General features: G+C 46.4%; 1 protein-coding gene across 1 annotated transcript in view; it reads left to right on the top strand.

The window, feature by feature from the left end:
* LOC8037894 (protein O-mannosyl-transferase TMTC1) overlaps positions 1 to 14052 on the top strand; it is a 42216-nt gene extending 28164 nt beyond the window's left edge. The window contains exons 7-11 of the mRNA XM_040222162.3: positions 3074 to 3218; positions 5021 to 5158; positions 7922 to 8044; positions 10471 to 10548; positions 12326 to 14052. Of these exons, the coding sequence (XP_040078096.1) occupies positions 3074 to 3218; positions 5021 to 5158; positions 7922 to 8044; positions 10471 to 10548; positions 12326 to 12499 (658 nt within the window). The 3' untranslated portion in view covers positions 12500 to 14052. The remainder of the gene's footprint in view (positions 1 to 3073; positions 3219 to 5020; positions 5159 to 7921; positions 8045 to 10470; positions 10549 to 12325) is intronic.
* The last annotated feature ends 1124 nt before the right edge of the window (positions 14053 to 15176 follow it).

Below are 15176 nucleotides of genomic sequence, written 5' to 3'. Positions count from 1 at the left end.
TATGTCGAGGCTTTCTAGCTCCGCGTAATATGCAAGCGCATATACACCGAGAGTATTTTCGTCGAACGTTCGAGGAGCGAGGGCTCTACACCTCGGTTTCCATTTCGCGCTCGATTACCTCGAGCATTTCTTCCTACACGGGACCCGTTCGTCGTTCGCCGGCCGTTCTTTTGCGGGCGTCGCAGTCTCCAAGGCCACTTACGATACCGCCAACGCCGTGCGCACGCGGTCCATCGACGACTTCGCTCGCTAGCGATTCTTTAGGGAGTTTTCGTAGACCGCGCTGCCCCCTCCGCTAAGCGTTCCGCAACGAAGAAGTTGCTACTGCGCCTGCGCGCCGATAGCCTCGAATGTGGAGTTCCCGCTATTGTAGCGGGTTGCGGAGGGCCTTGCGGGACGCCGAAAACGATCTACGAAAACTCCCTATTAACGCCGCCATCACGCCCGGCCCAAAGCCGGAATTTCGACTCGCGGTGTGTGAACGCGCGTCGAATCGGTACACCGCGCCGTCTCGTGGCTGTACACTAATCGGTCAGATACGCGAGATGGCGGGTACACTGCTATGATGCCTCGTACAAAAGACAGTCTGCAAAGACACCAGTCACCGCAATGTCCACGCCGGATCTGTGTGCCGACTGCCTTTTGCATGATGTATAAGAACAGTGCGACCATATAGGTGCGAGCCTGGCTTTACGGTCGACGGCAGCTCCTCTTCGTATACTCTTAATTTAACCCGGGAGAGACTTAATTTCAGGAAGGGAAGTCAACTCGCTCTCGGAGTTGAGATCCGTGATCTAGCGATCGGTGTGGCGGCCTCGCGCGCTTTAGAGACAATTCAGCCGGTGTTTTACGGCGAGATTTCGCAACGGGTCCCCCCGGATGTGTTTCGTTGGGGGGGGGGGGGGGGGGGGGGGGGGGTCGTAGCACGTGACGTCACGGAGTCACGTGACTCCATGGCGTCATGTGATGCTTTGATGTTTAGCGGAGAAACTTTTCTCCCTGAATTTAGCGAGGAAAAAAATCTTTATAATGCAATTAAATGCAAAGGTGCAAGCGAGCTGGACAAGAATAATGAAAATAATCCCTGGAGAAGGGGAACAATCCCCTTCTCCAGGGATTATTTTCCCCTTCTCCAGGGATTATTTTCATTAAAGAAAATATGTTTACGCTCCATTTACGTTTACAGTGAGGGTGCGTTGATGGTCTTCCGTTAATTCACGTCGCTGTTGGATTCAAGTAGTCGCGCTTGCCAGCGCATGACCGGTCACTCTACAAGCATGGTACCTCGTGTAGGCTCTCCAGCAAGAGTTAGGTTTGAGGGCCGTGGTATGTCGACGTCGTCGCAAATGTCCTTCCTGTTTGCAACTCCAGAGATATCGACGCCGCCCAGTGGAAAAGACGTGAAGAACAGAAGCGAGGAGCTTCCGCCTCTTCAAGTGTGCGGCGAAAATTGGCGATGCCTGGCGGTCGGAATAAGAGACAGTGGAAAGGGGAACAAATGCATGTTTTCGTTTTTAATAAGCATTTGTGTGTGTGTGTGTGTGTGTGTGTGAGGCATTTAGAATGTTAATATTTTAAAGGGGCACGACACTTTAAATGTCGTATTTGTTTTTGTTGTCTAAAACGTCATAGACACGCAAAAAAAAAAGAATACCAGAGCACAAACAAGACAAAAATTCCCACGCACGCGCGCTTTTTATTTTTGACGTTTTTCTCTTCCATTCCTCACTTTTAATTTGTTATGGAATCGGTTATGAAATTAAGAAGCTTTGTAAACGACATTTCTATAATATTTACTAATGGGATTCGTAAAGCATGTTTTTTTAACGCAATTGCGAACGCATTGCGGCCTTCTCTTTCTTTCTTTTTTTTTTTTTTTATCTACCAAAATCTGAGTTTTGAGTGATGTCGCCTCCTTGATTTTTATCCTCCCTAGAAAAATATGGTGGTGCTAGACGCATGTAGCACTAAGGATGATCGCTGAGTCGGGGAATCGGACGAAGTTCTCTTCTTTAGGCGCCCGACAACAGCTCAGACTTCGAAAAGGAAATAGTCAAACGGTCAAAACAACTGGGTTTGATGTCTGCGTACCATGGTTTCGGTTGTGACTCCGCCGGGGCAGCCTTTCACGCAGAACCGGCGCTATGTGGCACCTCACGTCGCTCCCAAAGGCCCACAGCCCGTTCTTTTTGACCTCATACCGTTTCAAAGAAATTGAGATCGCCGAAAGAGCCTTAAAAAGAACTAACACGAAAGTGAAGCGTCGTCTGCTCACAGCGATAGGTGGCGCGCACGGAGCGGTTGATCGCGGGGCGTAGAGTGCCTTCATACACACGCGCGCTTTTGCTTGAGTGGTGACATCTCAGCCATTTTTCCGCCCAATCGTTTTTTTTTTTATGCATTTTGAAGTGCGCGCAATCCGGTGTCAGTCAGCTCGAGCGCGTAGCTTTGGCTAACACATAGACGCCATTTTACTGCCCAAGTCACGCACCGAGCGCTCGAGAGCGTCACGCGCTGACACATCCAGGGCAACAATGGATGTCTTCACCCTGAGACAGACAGACATGCAGGCACCCTAGCGGGGCGCGGGCGAACACGAAACGGAGGTGTGAGAGAAACTCGAGTTGCAGGACGACTCAATCTTCGACGTCATTGCGCTGGCACGGATCGCGCGGGAACTTCGAATTCGACGCTGTAAAATCCCTTTTTTTTTTTTTTTTTACAACTCAAATACTGAATTCCCAAGTTTCGAATCTTGAGTGTAATATACAGGAATCGCTTTCATTCGTGTCAGATAATAATAATAAAAAAAAAATAATTTTGACCTGTCGGTCTGACAGTCTAAGTTCCAGCCCCCTAGACATGCAGACAACAGATCTGAGTATCTTTCCATTTGTGGACGCGCCATCCCATGCAAACTTCCTTTGAGTTCCTTAATTCACTTTATTTTATTTTTATCTGCTATTTTTATTGTTTTCGGCAGTTGTAAAGTGTCTGGTGTTACGCTCCCTCGACCACCAAACATACTGTGTTTGTTGACTCCCCGACTTACTTTTCCCACTTTCCGCACCAGGGCGTTGGCGGTTCAGCAGGACCCGCAGGTGATGGACAACCTGGCCGTGTTCTACATCAACGCTGGGCGCGCCGATCAGGCGAGGGAAATCTACGAGCAGGTGCACCTACTCTTTCCGGACCACCTCGACAGCAAGGTCCACTACGTGAGTGATTCTCACGTCGCCTCCTACTGAGCTAGCATGAGTCGTCCTTTTTTTTTGGTTTTAATGAACCCGTAACTGACAGCTTAATGCCGCAATATCACTGCTCATTCTTCATACAAACCTCACGGTGTTCGCAGCCGGGTAAAAAAAATATCGTTATATTTTTATGTAATAATTATTATGTTTATTTTATTTAAATTAGGCCGATTCGATTTAATTCAGATGTACCGGAGTTATGTCGGAATAGTTTTATTTAAAGCACTCTAGCTAAAAGGTAGCGGTTTTGAATCACTGGGTATCGTTGTAAACACGAGAGATAGATTGATCATTCTGTCTCATCACTGAAAACGGTACGGGAAAAAAAGAATGTCGTAAATTTAAAAGTGCAGATGAATTCAAAGTTGTTTATTGAGTAAACCCCGTCATAGTAGAACAAAAACAGCTTCATATTTTAGCTAGTGGTAAAGCTTTGTCTTGTTTTATGTTCTGATCTTTTTTTTTTTATGTTCGATATTATTATTTTGTCGTTAGTTTTCTTTCTCTTTTCTGACAGCGAAAAGCATTAGGCTCAGCATCCAACCACAGGAACTCTCAATAATACAGCTAGAAAAAGAAACGACAAAAAAAGACTTGGTACTGAGTTTTGGTTTGAACTGGTCACCGCAAACGGCTACACATATAATTCTTTTACCGGGTCCTGTCTTCAATTGTTTTTTTTTTTTTCTTTTTTTTTAATGAAGAGTGTGGGATGGAAAAATCACGAAGAGTAAGACTATTCGTTTTCAGCCAGCCCCGACAGAACCACTTGCGTCGTCCCAACCGCGTATCGAAGCGACAGAAACACAAGTTATTTTCGGTCATTCGCGACGTCTTGTGTGTTTATGTAGCCGAGCGGAAACTCGGCTACATAAACAGGGTCGTAACATACGTGTTCCCCATTCCGAAAATGGTACATACATACTTCAAGCCGAGACGCGGGACCAGTGCATGAAACGACTGCGCAAAAGTGCTAAGAAAAAAAAAAAAACCGACATGGGAACTGTCCTGCCGAAACGGACTCGTATATGCTCCGTTCCTCTCTTACTTGGACCGAAACCGAGTCACTTGCGTGCAGATCCACAAGGATAGAGTAGCGTCTCACCTTAATTCACAGCGTCTGACTGGCTCAGCCCACCAATGGCCGTAATAACGTTGCAACATTCCGGGTAATTGATTGGCTCCCAACCGAACGAAAGGAATAAAGCGATGTGGGCGCGGATCCACGCTGGATGGTCCGGCCTTGCTGGCTGTGCTTGTCCGTAACCTTGTCAACGGTCCATCTCAAGAATAAAAAAAAGAAAAGTCCGCGCTATTTGTTTTATTGTTTTTGTTTTTTTGCCAAGCGAGCAGACGAGCTGCTGCTGCTGCTGTCAGCGCCGGGCTTCTTTGTTCGATTTCCGCCCTTCTTTTCCCGGAGCTCCCGCGAACCATCTCACGGAGAGCCTACTCGTAAATGGACCCATCCTAGGTGACGCCATTTTGAGCGAGCCGGAAAAGAAAGAACCGTTACGAGCAAAAGCAGAAGTGTAGCCAATAGCCAAGCAAACATCCAAGCCGAGAGACCCGGCCGGGAGAGCCGCCGCCACCGCGGCGACGGCTTGCAGCGATGCTATGGCGGAGAATGAGGGGGGTGAAGCTGGTCGTGGCGTTGGTGTCCCGCCGGCCTACATTGACGGCGAAAGTGCTCATTAATTCCTGAGAGGTTCCGGGACCGCTGTTTGCGACGACGAACGACGACGATCATGTGCCCGATGCCGCTGCAGGCGCAGCTGATGATGCGGCAAAGGAGTTTCCGGACCGCCGAAGACCTACTTCTGGAGGCCGTGCACAGGAACGGATCGCACAGGGAGGCGTTGCACCAGACGGCGCTGCTTTACAACCATACCAACCGGACGGCTGAGGTCAGTAGCCTATTAGGATAGAGAGGTCAGGGCCATATTGAGAGTTGGGTATCTTATTGGGGTAGTTAGGTCACTAGTATATTGGAAGCTCACTAGCATCTTGGACGGTGATGCCATTACCATATTGGGAGTTAAACATCATGTTAGGGTAGTGAGGTCACTGGTATACTGAGAGTTCAATAGCACATTTTCATAGGTGACAAGTACCGGAAATTTCCGAGATACGAGAACTGTGTTTTCTTGTTTTCTTTTTTCGACTCGTGTAAATAAATAGTGCGTCGCAGACAGCTCAAACTTCGTGAGAATATGACGCTAGCGGTATGAATAGAACGCAAAAGTTGCAGAGAACGATGAAACCTGAATCAAAAGATAATTGAGAAAAACGAAAGTACTCTATGAACTGATGTTCAGCTAAGCCTAATATCGCCAAAACAAGAAATCATACTTTGGGCGCCTGTAATATCTATTTTAGTGAAAAAAACATGTCAGCAAGAAATAAAACAATATTCCGTTTCTTGATAATTTTTTTTTTTCTCATTGAATTAAATAGATGCTACATGCCCTCACAGTGTCATTTTTTGTTTTTGTTTTAAGAATATTAGGCTTAGGTGGACGTTGGCTCGTAAAAAAATTTCGTTTTTCTCGATTACTTTTAAATATAGGCAATATCCGATGTTTTCAAAATTTCACGTTCTGTCCCTACCGCCAGCGTCACATTCTCACAAAGTTTGAGCTTTGTGCGGTGCATAGTTTGTTTCCCCGGGCACAAGAACACGGTTCTTGTTTCTGGGGAACTCCCTGTATATTGGGTGTTCAGTATCGTATTAGGATAGTGAAAATAGTACCACGTTGGGAGTGCAGCTGGTTTAACCGTTGTAAGTTGTACCATATTGAGATAGTGAAGCCAGTTCCCTTTTGGAAGATTAATACACTATTGGAAGTTCAGAAAGTTAAGTACAATATGAGCATAGTGAGGTATTAGAATAGTGGGGAGGCTTTCAGCACAACTAGAGTGTAGTGAAACATGCGAAGCGTTCCCGGCACTGACAGTTCACTGAGTCTCTTAGTGTGGATGGAAAACATACAAAGAGACAGTGGCGCCGTTTTCCTGAACCGATACTGACAGGGTTGCTTGACATTTCGGTTCTCTGCGAGATTTATTGAATGGTAGATACTTTTAGGCTCGGCGTATAACGGCCAACCTCGTGATGTCGCACTTCATGGTGGATTTCGAATACGCAGTGAAAATAATTATGAGGTCTGTGGAAGCGGGGTTGTTGTAAGGAAGGGTTGTAAGCGAAAAAGAACTACAAGGTTCGATCTAGAAAATGAAACCCGGCTTTTCGGCCAGCATAGAAAAACCACGCCTTCTGGACAACTGAACCTCCGTAAGAATGTTACGCTAGCTGTGGTTATAAAATTCGGAAGTTCGAATTTCATAACCACAGCTTCTGACATTCTCTGGAGAAAAACATTACAAAATAAAAACAACCGATGTCCACCAAAGTCATAAAAAAAAGTTAGATTGTGGGCGCGTGTGGCATGGATTTCAGTAAACACAATAAAAAACACAATATTATCTTTCTTACTGACAAGTCTTTAATGAAATAAATGCTACAGGCGTCCTTAAAGGGAAGCTGAAACACTTCTTGAAAAAAACGAGTTAGAGGTGAATTCTGGCTTATTTTTATCCCGTGAATCTGAATATCACTTTTGTTTTCCCCGAAGATGCAACTAAAAGCGAAAAAAAGAGAAAAAACATTCGGCCAGTCGTGACGTCATACTAGGATCTTCGGGCCTCCAAGCGCGTGTCGCTCGTGTGTTCAGCGCGTGCAACGGCAAGCTTGCCAGGTATATTTCCCCGCACTGACACCAGTCTTGACGTCTCTTTCTGACCTTTCTGAAAATAGCAAGAGTGCGCGTGCATAGCTTTGACAGGCGCTAAGATGCGCGAGAGCAGATATTCCGAACGCTCCTAGTGTGACGTCACGCCCCGGGAAGGAGGGGCTTCGGCGGTACTTTAAAAATTAATTTCTGAAGCCTCCGTGCACCAAATTGAAAAATAATCTTGATATTCCTGATCCTGGAGGTAGAATGAAGGCCATTGAAATGTTTTTTCTCAAATAGAGAACCGCTTCAGTTTCCCTTTAATACCATATTTGAGCTTACGTCGATGTCGACTCAAAGATAATTTTTTCTTTGTATTTTGTGACGCCATGTGCTGGAGCGCCATGTGCCATGTGCTGGAACTTCCGCTTTTTTTTTCACCATTGCAAGCGTTACACTTTTCCGGAGTTCCAGCTTTTTGCGATGCGTAGTTTATTTATGCTGGCCAAAAAAAAAAACGTGTTTCATTTTCTCGATCGACCTCTGTAGAATAGTTTGATCACTTCTTCCCATCAGGGCCTCCTGAAATCGAATACAAATCCAGAATGCTCCATACAAAGACTACCACGTTCAAGCCACGAAATCGAATCTTTCCGCGGACCAACCAGAAGATGAAGTAGTCCCGACGAATATTGTGATGCCCGCGCGGCGTTTTCAAGATGGCTGCTCTAGCGAACTATTTGCACATCGCGGAGGAACAGAGGCTGAGGAAACGAGGGTGTGGGAGGAGCCACTGGTGCCTTCTTAACTCGTAGCCGACTACACTTTCGATTGTGTGAGAAGAAAGAAAAGCGGTAGCGAGTCACGAGACGTTTCTAATACACCTGTGCTCTCCGGGTTGTAAATTTCCCTTTCCTTGTTTACCTGTCATCGCAGGCGCTGGATTTCATTCTCAGAGCGCTCCGTCTGTGCGCTGTCGATGATCGGTCGTGCGCTAGGCTCCACGCCGAGCACGGTGACATTCTCAAGGACCTGGATGACCTCAGTTCTTCTGCAGAGGTACGACCCCGTTTTTTCACCTTCACTCTTCATTTTTTTAAAGATGTAATGTCTTGTTAATATGGGAAACTCCGTTTCTCCCGAAATCGTTTATAACCTGAGTTGCCCACAAGTACGAGACAAAAATTAACACATTTACCGCGTTCGTCCCCGAAAACATCGGCTGTGTATGGGCGCATCTATATAATAAAGGTGTCATGAAACGATTTTTCTAATTTCACTAAATACTACTCAGAATCACTCCCTAACGTTAATAACCGAATATACTTGCCCTAGTTTTTCTTTCTAAGCAATGGGAAAATAAATCTGAGAAATATGAGCATCGTCCGCCCCTCAACTCGGAGCCACAACAAGCGGCCACGTGACCTGGTGCCTGTCCTATGCCGCCAACGTGAATCATAGCCACGCGCTGGGTTCGGCAAAGCAGTAAACGCCTGCCGAGCTCCAGGCATTGTTAGAGGTCGGTTATTCTCATCGCCGCAGTGGCTGGACCCGAGCCACTACTCGAATGTCCGCCGAGGCATTGATTGTTACGAGCCGAAGTCGAGTGCTCACGCGGTTCTCGTGTCCAAACCATGAGCCACACTCGACTGTCGTCAGACGGGTGGTTTCGATCCTACAATTACGTCATCGAGCTTTGCGAAGACGAGACTGAAAGAAATAGTCCCCCTTTGATCCTCGCAATGCCACTGCGACCAAGGCGCTTCTGAATCAGTGACGGTCCGTGCGAGTATACTCGGGCCAGACTAAGACCAGTACGCCTCTGCAAAGTCATGAACATTCCAACGCGATATCGTTGCATGACCCCTTTAATTAACGCGGCATGGAAGTGGCTTGAGATGACCGTAACGTTACGGAGAAGCATCACGAAAAAACAGTGGCAGCGACCTCTACCGTCAAAGTTCTATAATGCATAAAATGCATTACAGGGAATTGGTGCTTACGTGATGTATAGTTTCCCGCTCAATTTAGCGGGGAAACTGAATGGTTTTATAGGTCGTGTGACGTTGATTTCCCCCGCTAAATTTAAAGGGTGACAGAATTAGTGTATGGGTCAATTTCCCGCTAAATTTAGCGGGGAAACTTAATATATGTTTTGGCCACAAGACGTTATTTTTCTCGCTATATTTAGCGGAGAAACTGAGTTGACGTAGCGGTCACGTTCCGTCAATGTTCCTAAGGTGTATAAGACACGTGACGTCAATTGACGTCACACGACGGCATTTTCCCCGCTAAATTTAGCGGAAAATGCACGGACGGAGAAACGTTTGGGATTCGGGGTAGCATGGAACAGCATTTCATGCTTTAAAACATTACACTGCCGCTAAACTTAAAGGGATACGGAATTGAAAATTGAAATATAGAGAAAACATCAAGAAATGAGTTCAATATGATCAGCTAAGCCTGTAATGAATAATCGCACGGTCGTATTTTGAGCAGATGGCTATATTTTATGCTCTAAATGCCGCGATTTTGGCGAGCGCTTCAAAATCAGCCATGGAGGAGCGCGATGCATCTCGGGAGATCCGGCAGACGTCTTGACGTCATCATGCCTCGGACGACCAAGCGTACCGTAGTGACGAGTTTTGCCACTTGGAGGCGTCAACGCGTTACAATCCCGCTTTGTCGAAGTACCCAAGGGCTGTAGATATCGCGGGGCCAGCACGCGCACCAAACCTGAGAACAACCGAAGCACGCGTTTGCACGTCGCGCGAGAGCTGAAACCAAGGTGGCTCACTTCGTTTTGGCTCTTTCCACCAAGACGCCTCAGTATTGCGTTCAGGCCTAGGCAATCTATACCAGTGAGCGGACATACCGCTGCGGCGCTGCTTTCAGAGGCATGTTGTCGTCACGACATTCCATTGAAGCTTCATAACCAACTACCACGTGGTTTTTGATTATCGTTTAATTCACTTTAAAATATGTTTTCTTGCGTTTTCTAGCGCAATATTTATGTTTCTGTGGTTGTGCTGCTACCTGCGTCGTGTTGAAACAAGGAAATGAGCTCCAGAATTTGGTTTCCGTACCCCTTTAACATGCGCCTTAGTGCATTGGTTCTAAGCTTGGTTTTATTTATTTATTTATTTATTTTTTTGAGCGTCGTATAATTAAGGTGAGTATTATACGGATCGAAACCAGTTCAGAAAATATAAACAGGAACTTTATAGGAAACACAGGAAGTTAAAACCTTTAAAAAGCTGTCCATCAATTGTCATTCTATTTTTTTATTTGAATTTCAGCCGAACCTGTACTACCATTGCAGATGAGGTAGGCACTAGACAATGTTTTATTTCGTTTCATTTTAGGTTATGTCACCATTCAATGGCAGATACGTTCTATTGTGATATATAACGGTGCACCTGTAATGCGTATAGTTAAACTTAGTGAAGATCAACTATTGCCACTGTTGTTATTTCTTCTCGCAGAGCTACCTGATAGCTATCAGGTTGGACCCGGAGCTGGCTCATGCCCACCTTAACCTCGCAGTCATCAGGCATCTTCAGGTAAGATCTCAACATCTCTGAAAACGTATGACCACTTTATCTGAATTCCAATGTCGAGCTCTAACAAATATGGTTTCATACCACCCCTTCGAGGGAAGAATTTCGCTGATCACGTCACGACTTCCGTTGGGTCACCAACCGGAAGGGGTGACGTTAAGTGATTTTCCAAACCACGTGACTCTTTTTCCTGAGAGCTGAAAACGATTCTTCCTTGCTGTTTATCATGTGATTGCCGATTCTAAAAGCAAACAGGAAGTACCGCAAACGTTAGTATAGAGCCGACTTAAGTTTTGCCAACAGATTCGCGGCTGCCGTATCGTTGTTTGTTTTGCAATACATTCAATAACGTTTTCCGGAGTTATTATGAGTTTCACGACCTTGACGAATGTGACAGTCTCGTATTCTAGCGCCACGTCAGCAACTTCGTAAGTTCTTCGGAATCTATGGGAACACGACCCATTCTCTCGTTCACCCGCTCCCAGAAATGCAGTCTTTGGCCTAAAACGTAACCCTCTAAACACGACGCAATTCAAACGAAGATGAAGCAGCGATCCTTGCGGCTGGCAAAAACCCCTAAAAGCATCATCAATCTCTGGCGTCGCGAGAGCGTCTTCGCGTTCTGGCTCGCTTCGTGGGCAGCAGCGTTTACCGCTTCATCCAAGAGGTCAAGGCCCGCCCTCTTCCACATCTGATGTCATCACTAGTGCACCCCCCCCCCCTCCCCACCACCAGCGCCTTCCAGCTCTCATCTGCGTTGCCGCGGCTACAACATGGCCGCCGTCTGCTATCAAATCGGGCCTTAATTCTCGTGAGCGACCGAAAGAGACGCCATTTTTCTTTCTCGGAAATTATTTTGCGAGGGTTCTAACATAGATGGCATAAACAAAAACCAACTCGCCTATCACCTTCCGACGACTGGTGATTCACCGGATGTTCAACTGCCGCAATGCACACGTATCTTGCGCACAGCGCGACATTGTTCGTGCGAACACGGGTTCGTCGGATTTTTCTTTCCCCCTTTTTATTTTTCGTATAAATTGAAGTACTGTAATAAAAATACGTTTGTGTTGCAGAAAGTCTCCATTCGGTGCAGTATTCTAAGCGGAAAAGTTTCCTGCCCGACCATACTCTCTCGGAGCAAAATGAAAGAAAAGCAAAGAGCGACAATGTCGTGTTCACGTTAATACTGTGATATGCAGTGTGCATAAATCGTTCTTTTTTCTTTTTTTTTTTCGTTTTCCTGGCGTCGACATGGCCCGCATAACCCAGTCAGATAATCCTATCCGATCGTTTCTTTACTTCGTACAGATTCTATGGAATGCGTTACTCTGAGAATATTCATCAACATTGAACTGTTTTCTTTTTTTTTTTCCGCTTTCAAGTTTTGGTTTAGCAGTGCAAGCATCGCTCAAGGCCAGATGCTCGGGCTTTAACCTTGAGCTTCGCTCACACGTACAGTGCACTGCGAAACACTGTTACCGCGAAGCAGTTTTAATACTTTAGCCGGTGTCTTTTCCACGAGAGTCAAACACTCCAAAATACAACATCCATTATCTCTCTCCCTCACTCTCTCTCTTTCTATTTTTCTTTTTACTACTACCGTCAGAACTGTATATTAGTTTAAGCGGTAATCTTTCGATTCTGAAAGGAAAAAAAAAGGATAACCCGGCTGTCCCTCGTTCGTGCTAACTGTGTCGTACTGCCTCCATATCCGCATCGTTTGCAAGAACCCAAGCGTACGTTTTATGGCTCTTCTGGGTTTGTGTCGTCTCTGCAGGGCGACTACACGGGGGCTTTCCGCCACTACCAGACCGCTTTCACGCTCGACCCCAAGAACCAGCTGATCGTGGATAACATGGCCAAGCTTCGCCGGCGCCTCACCAGACCCCCGTCCAAGAAGAACGCGTCGGCCAAGACTTCGAGCGCCGACGCCGCCTTCTACGTCCGGTAGCGGCGCCGGACTCACTCCCCGACGGACTTTCCCCTCTCAACCCCGATGGCCAGCGGCTGCCCCAGTACCGACGTTGTTCGTCAACTTCACGCACGGGACACGTCCCTCGAGGAGTGGCCACCGCGCCACCAGCTATGCAACCGTGTGCCTGTCCGACAGACTCGCCCGTCGCGCGTGTGTGTGCGTGCGTGTGTATGTGCGTGCGTGTGTGTGCGTATGTGAGTGTAACGCTGTCGTGAGACCCGACACCCGAACCACGATTCACCTTTTCTTTTTTCTTTTTTTTTAATGACAAAGAAAAAGAGCGTGGGTTTATGAAGACCCCTTCTAGCGTTCCGTACACACACATTCTAGAGCTGCCTTCGTTGTCGTAATGTTCTTGCTTTGTTGATGTCTTTTTTTTTTCTTTTTTTAGCAAAGGGAGTGTCAGATGCGCTCTAGTCATTCCTATTCTCGCAGTGGTGGAGCGGTACAACAGTGGAACGGGATCCCTGCACTATGGCGCCTCGAATACGCCTCTCCGACTGGTGGGTTTACCGCGTCCTTGTGTGCGGTTTTCTCGACTTCTGCCCGATGACGTCATAGAATTGACACGCCGTTACCTGTCGTGATACCGGAAGTGGTACACCAAACGGAGGTAGACGCCGTAGACGCTCGTTTTGCTGCTGGTCGCTTTCCAGCTTGACGGGCCCATGAAACTTTCAGCAGCCAGGATGTCGGGACGGGACGCAAAGGGACGCTAAACTACCAGTCGGGGGCGGGGCCTTCCGGCCGCCATGCCCGGGCCAATCAGCGATCGTGCATTCGCACCACGTGACCCACCTGGTTTCCGGAGTTTGGTGACGAGGTCGGGAGGCTAGCTGCTGATTGGCCCGGGCCGGTGCGTAGCCTCCTGTCAGCTGGTGGGTGTTGACAGTGTAAGATTGCGTTTCGCCGCACAAATTCTGTCGCAGGGTGAAAACAAACACCGCAACGGGCGAACAATTGTTGCCGACGTGCAACCTCGCTCTTGCAACCCCACAAACTTTGTCCGGGACTGTAACGACGCGTTCGCGAGTTCAGTGGCCGGATCTGTCCGTGTTTGTGTCCGGCGGGTTCCTCGAGTTGTTGAGGGGTTCCAAGGTTTTTGTTTTTGTCCCGGTCGTGTGGGAAGAAGGCGTGGAACCGATGAAACGGTCCCGATTGCCGAATTAAACGACAGACAACGCTCATTCAGATATGCACTGAGGTTGAACTGCGACTGTAGACAACAAAGAAGACATCGTCGTAGTCTACGTTACATGTTCGTGTGCTCAACCGCGCTAGAGTTTGCAACAAAAAAAAATGTGACAAGACGTTCCGCGGTGTTGGAGCAAAGAAGAATTTTCCAAGTTTCGCGGCAGAAATCAACTCGGCTGTGAGAATAAAAAAAAAATCTTTAGAAAAAAATAAATAAACGAAACGTGGTTCACAACGTGTATCGGATTTGGTAAGGATGCATTTTTCGTTCCTCCTCTAGCTGTCTTTGATTTAACCGCGTTCAAACTAGAATTCACTAGTGATGGAAGCATACCGGCTTCGCTAGAGTATGCTTTCACAGGCAGGCTAAAACTAACTTGATGCCGAATGTGACAACGCAGCTACGTGTGCTCGGCGGCGAGTTATCTACTAAACTCGCAGTGGCCTAAACAAAAATAATAACCCATTTCTCTTAAAGTTGCTTTAGGCCACTTTCACACAGCTACCACATCATATGAAAGACAGTTTGCAGACAGTGTTCGACGCGTGTCTCTTGTGGGACGATCCTGCGACAGTTTTTGTTTTCTTCTGTATGTTAGTGGAAGAAAAGGGAACCTCAGCAAAAAGTCAGCGCGGTTCTCGCTGCATGTGAGCAGACCTAGTAACTCAGTCGCAACAGTACTATACGTTACCGCTGACTTAAAAGTTTGTAAGCACAAGCAAAAAAACGGTTGATACGGACGTATTTCCAAATAAAACAAAAAATTAACAACCACGGCCGTGCTAAAAAAAAAAAAAAAAAAAAAAAAAAAAAAGCTGTTTTATTTAAATGTCACGCCCGTGCTCATTATGCTTTCGAAACTGTTCGAAAGAATGTTCGACGAGACTTCTCTATATTTTAATAATAATAATAATAATAATGACTTTATTTACAGTGCCCAAAAACAACCACAGCGGCCTTCACTTTGGTGCACCTGTTCAATCCTAGAAACACGTTGGTATATTACCAACGTGTTTCATTCATCATTACTTTAGTAAATCATTACTTTAGTTGATGATTATTTCCTCGTGTGCTACCGATTTATTTATAGTTATTTATATTTATATATATTTATAGTTACGCGGGCCAACGCCATATTCATCCAAATCACATTTGGGCGAGAAAAAAAGAGAAAAAACATTACCATTTAAGTTGTTAAGTATTCTTAAACTTTTTCTTTGTTACCAAAAAAGCGCTATCAAAACCGCTAAAAAAAATTAAATGTTTATTATTTGCTGGGAACAAGCACACTACACCGCCGCCACCAGAGCATCTAGACGTGGTTTTACGTGTTCAAAAATGTCTCTTCTCCCAGAACGAAACGGGAGAAAGTTTACAGCACTGTCCATACGATCTCATTTCTTCCTGTCGCAACACCGAACTGCGCAACACCAAGAAACGTTATTCCAGGGCTTCGCC

The sequence above is a fragment of the Ixodes scapularis genome, unplaced genomic scaffold (genome assembly GCF_016920785.2).
Source record: "Ixodes scapularis isolate PalLabHiFi unplaced genomic scaffold, ASM1692078v2 PGA_scaffold12__126_contigs__length_90152505, whole genome shotgun sequence".
Taxonomy (NCBI): Eukaryota; Metazoa; Arthropoda; class Arachnida; order Ixodida; family Ixodidae; genus Ixodes; species Ixodes scapularis.
This window is presented reverse-complemented; position numbering and strand designations above follow the sequence as displayed.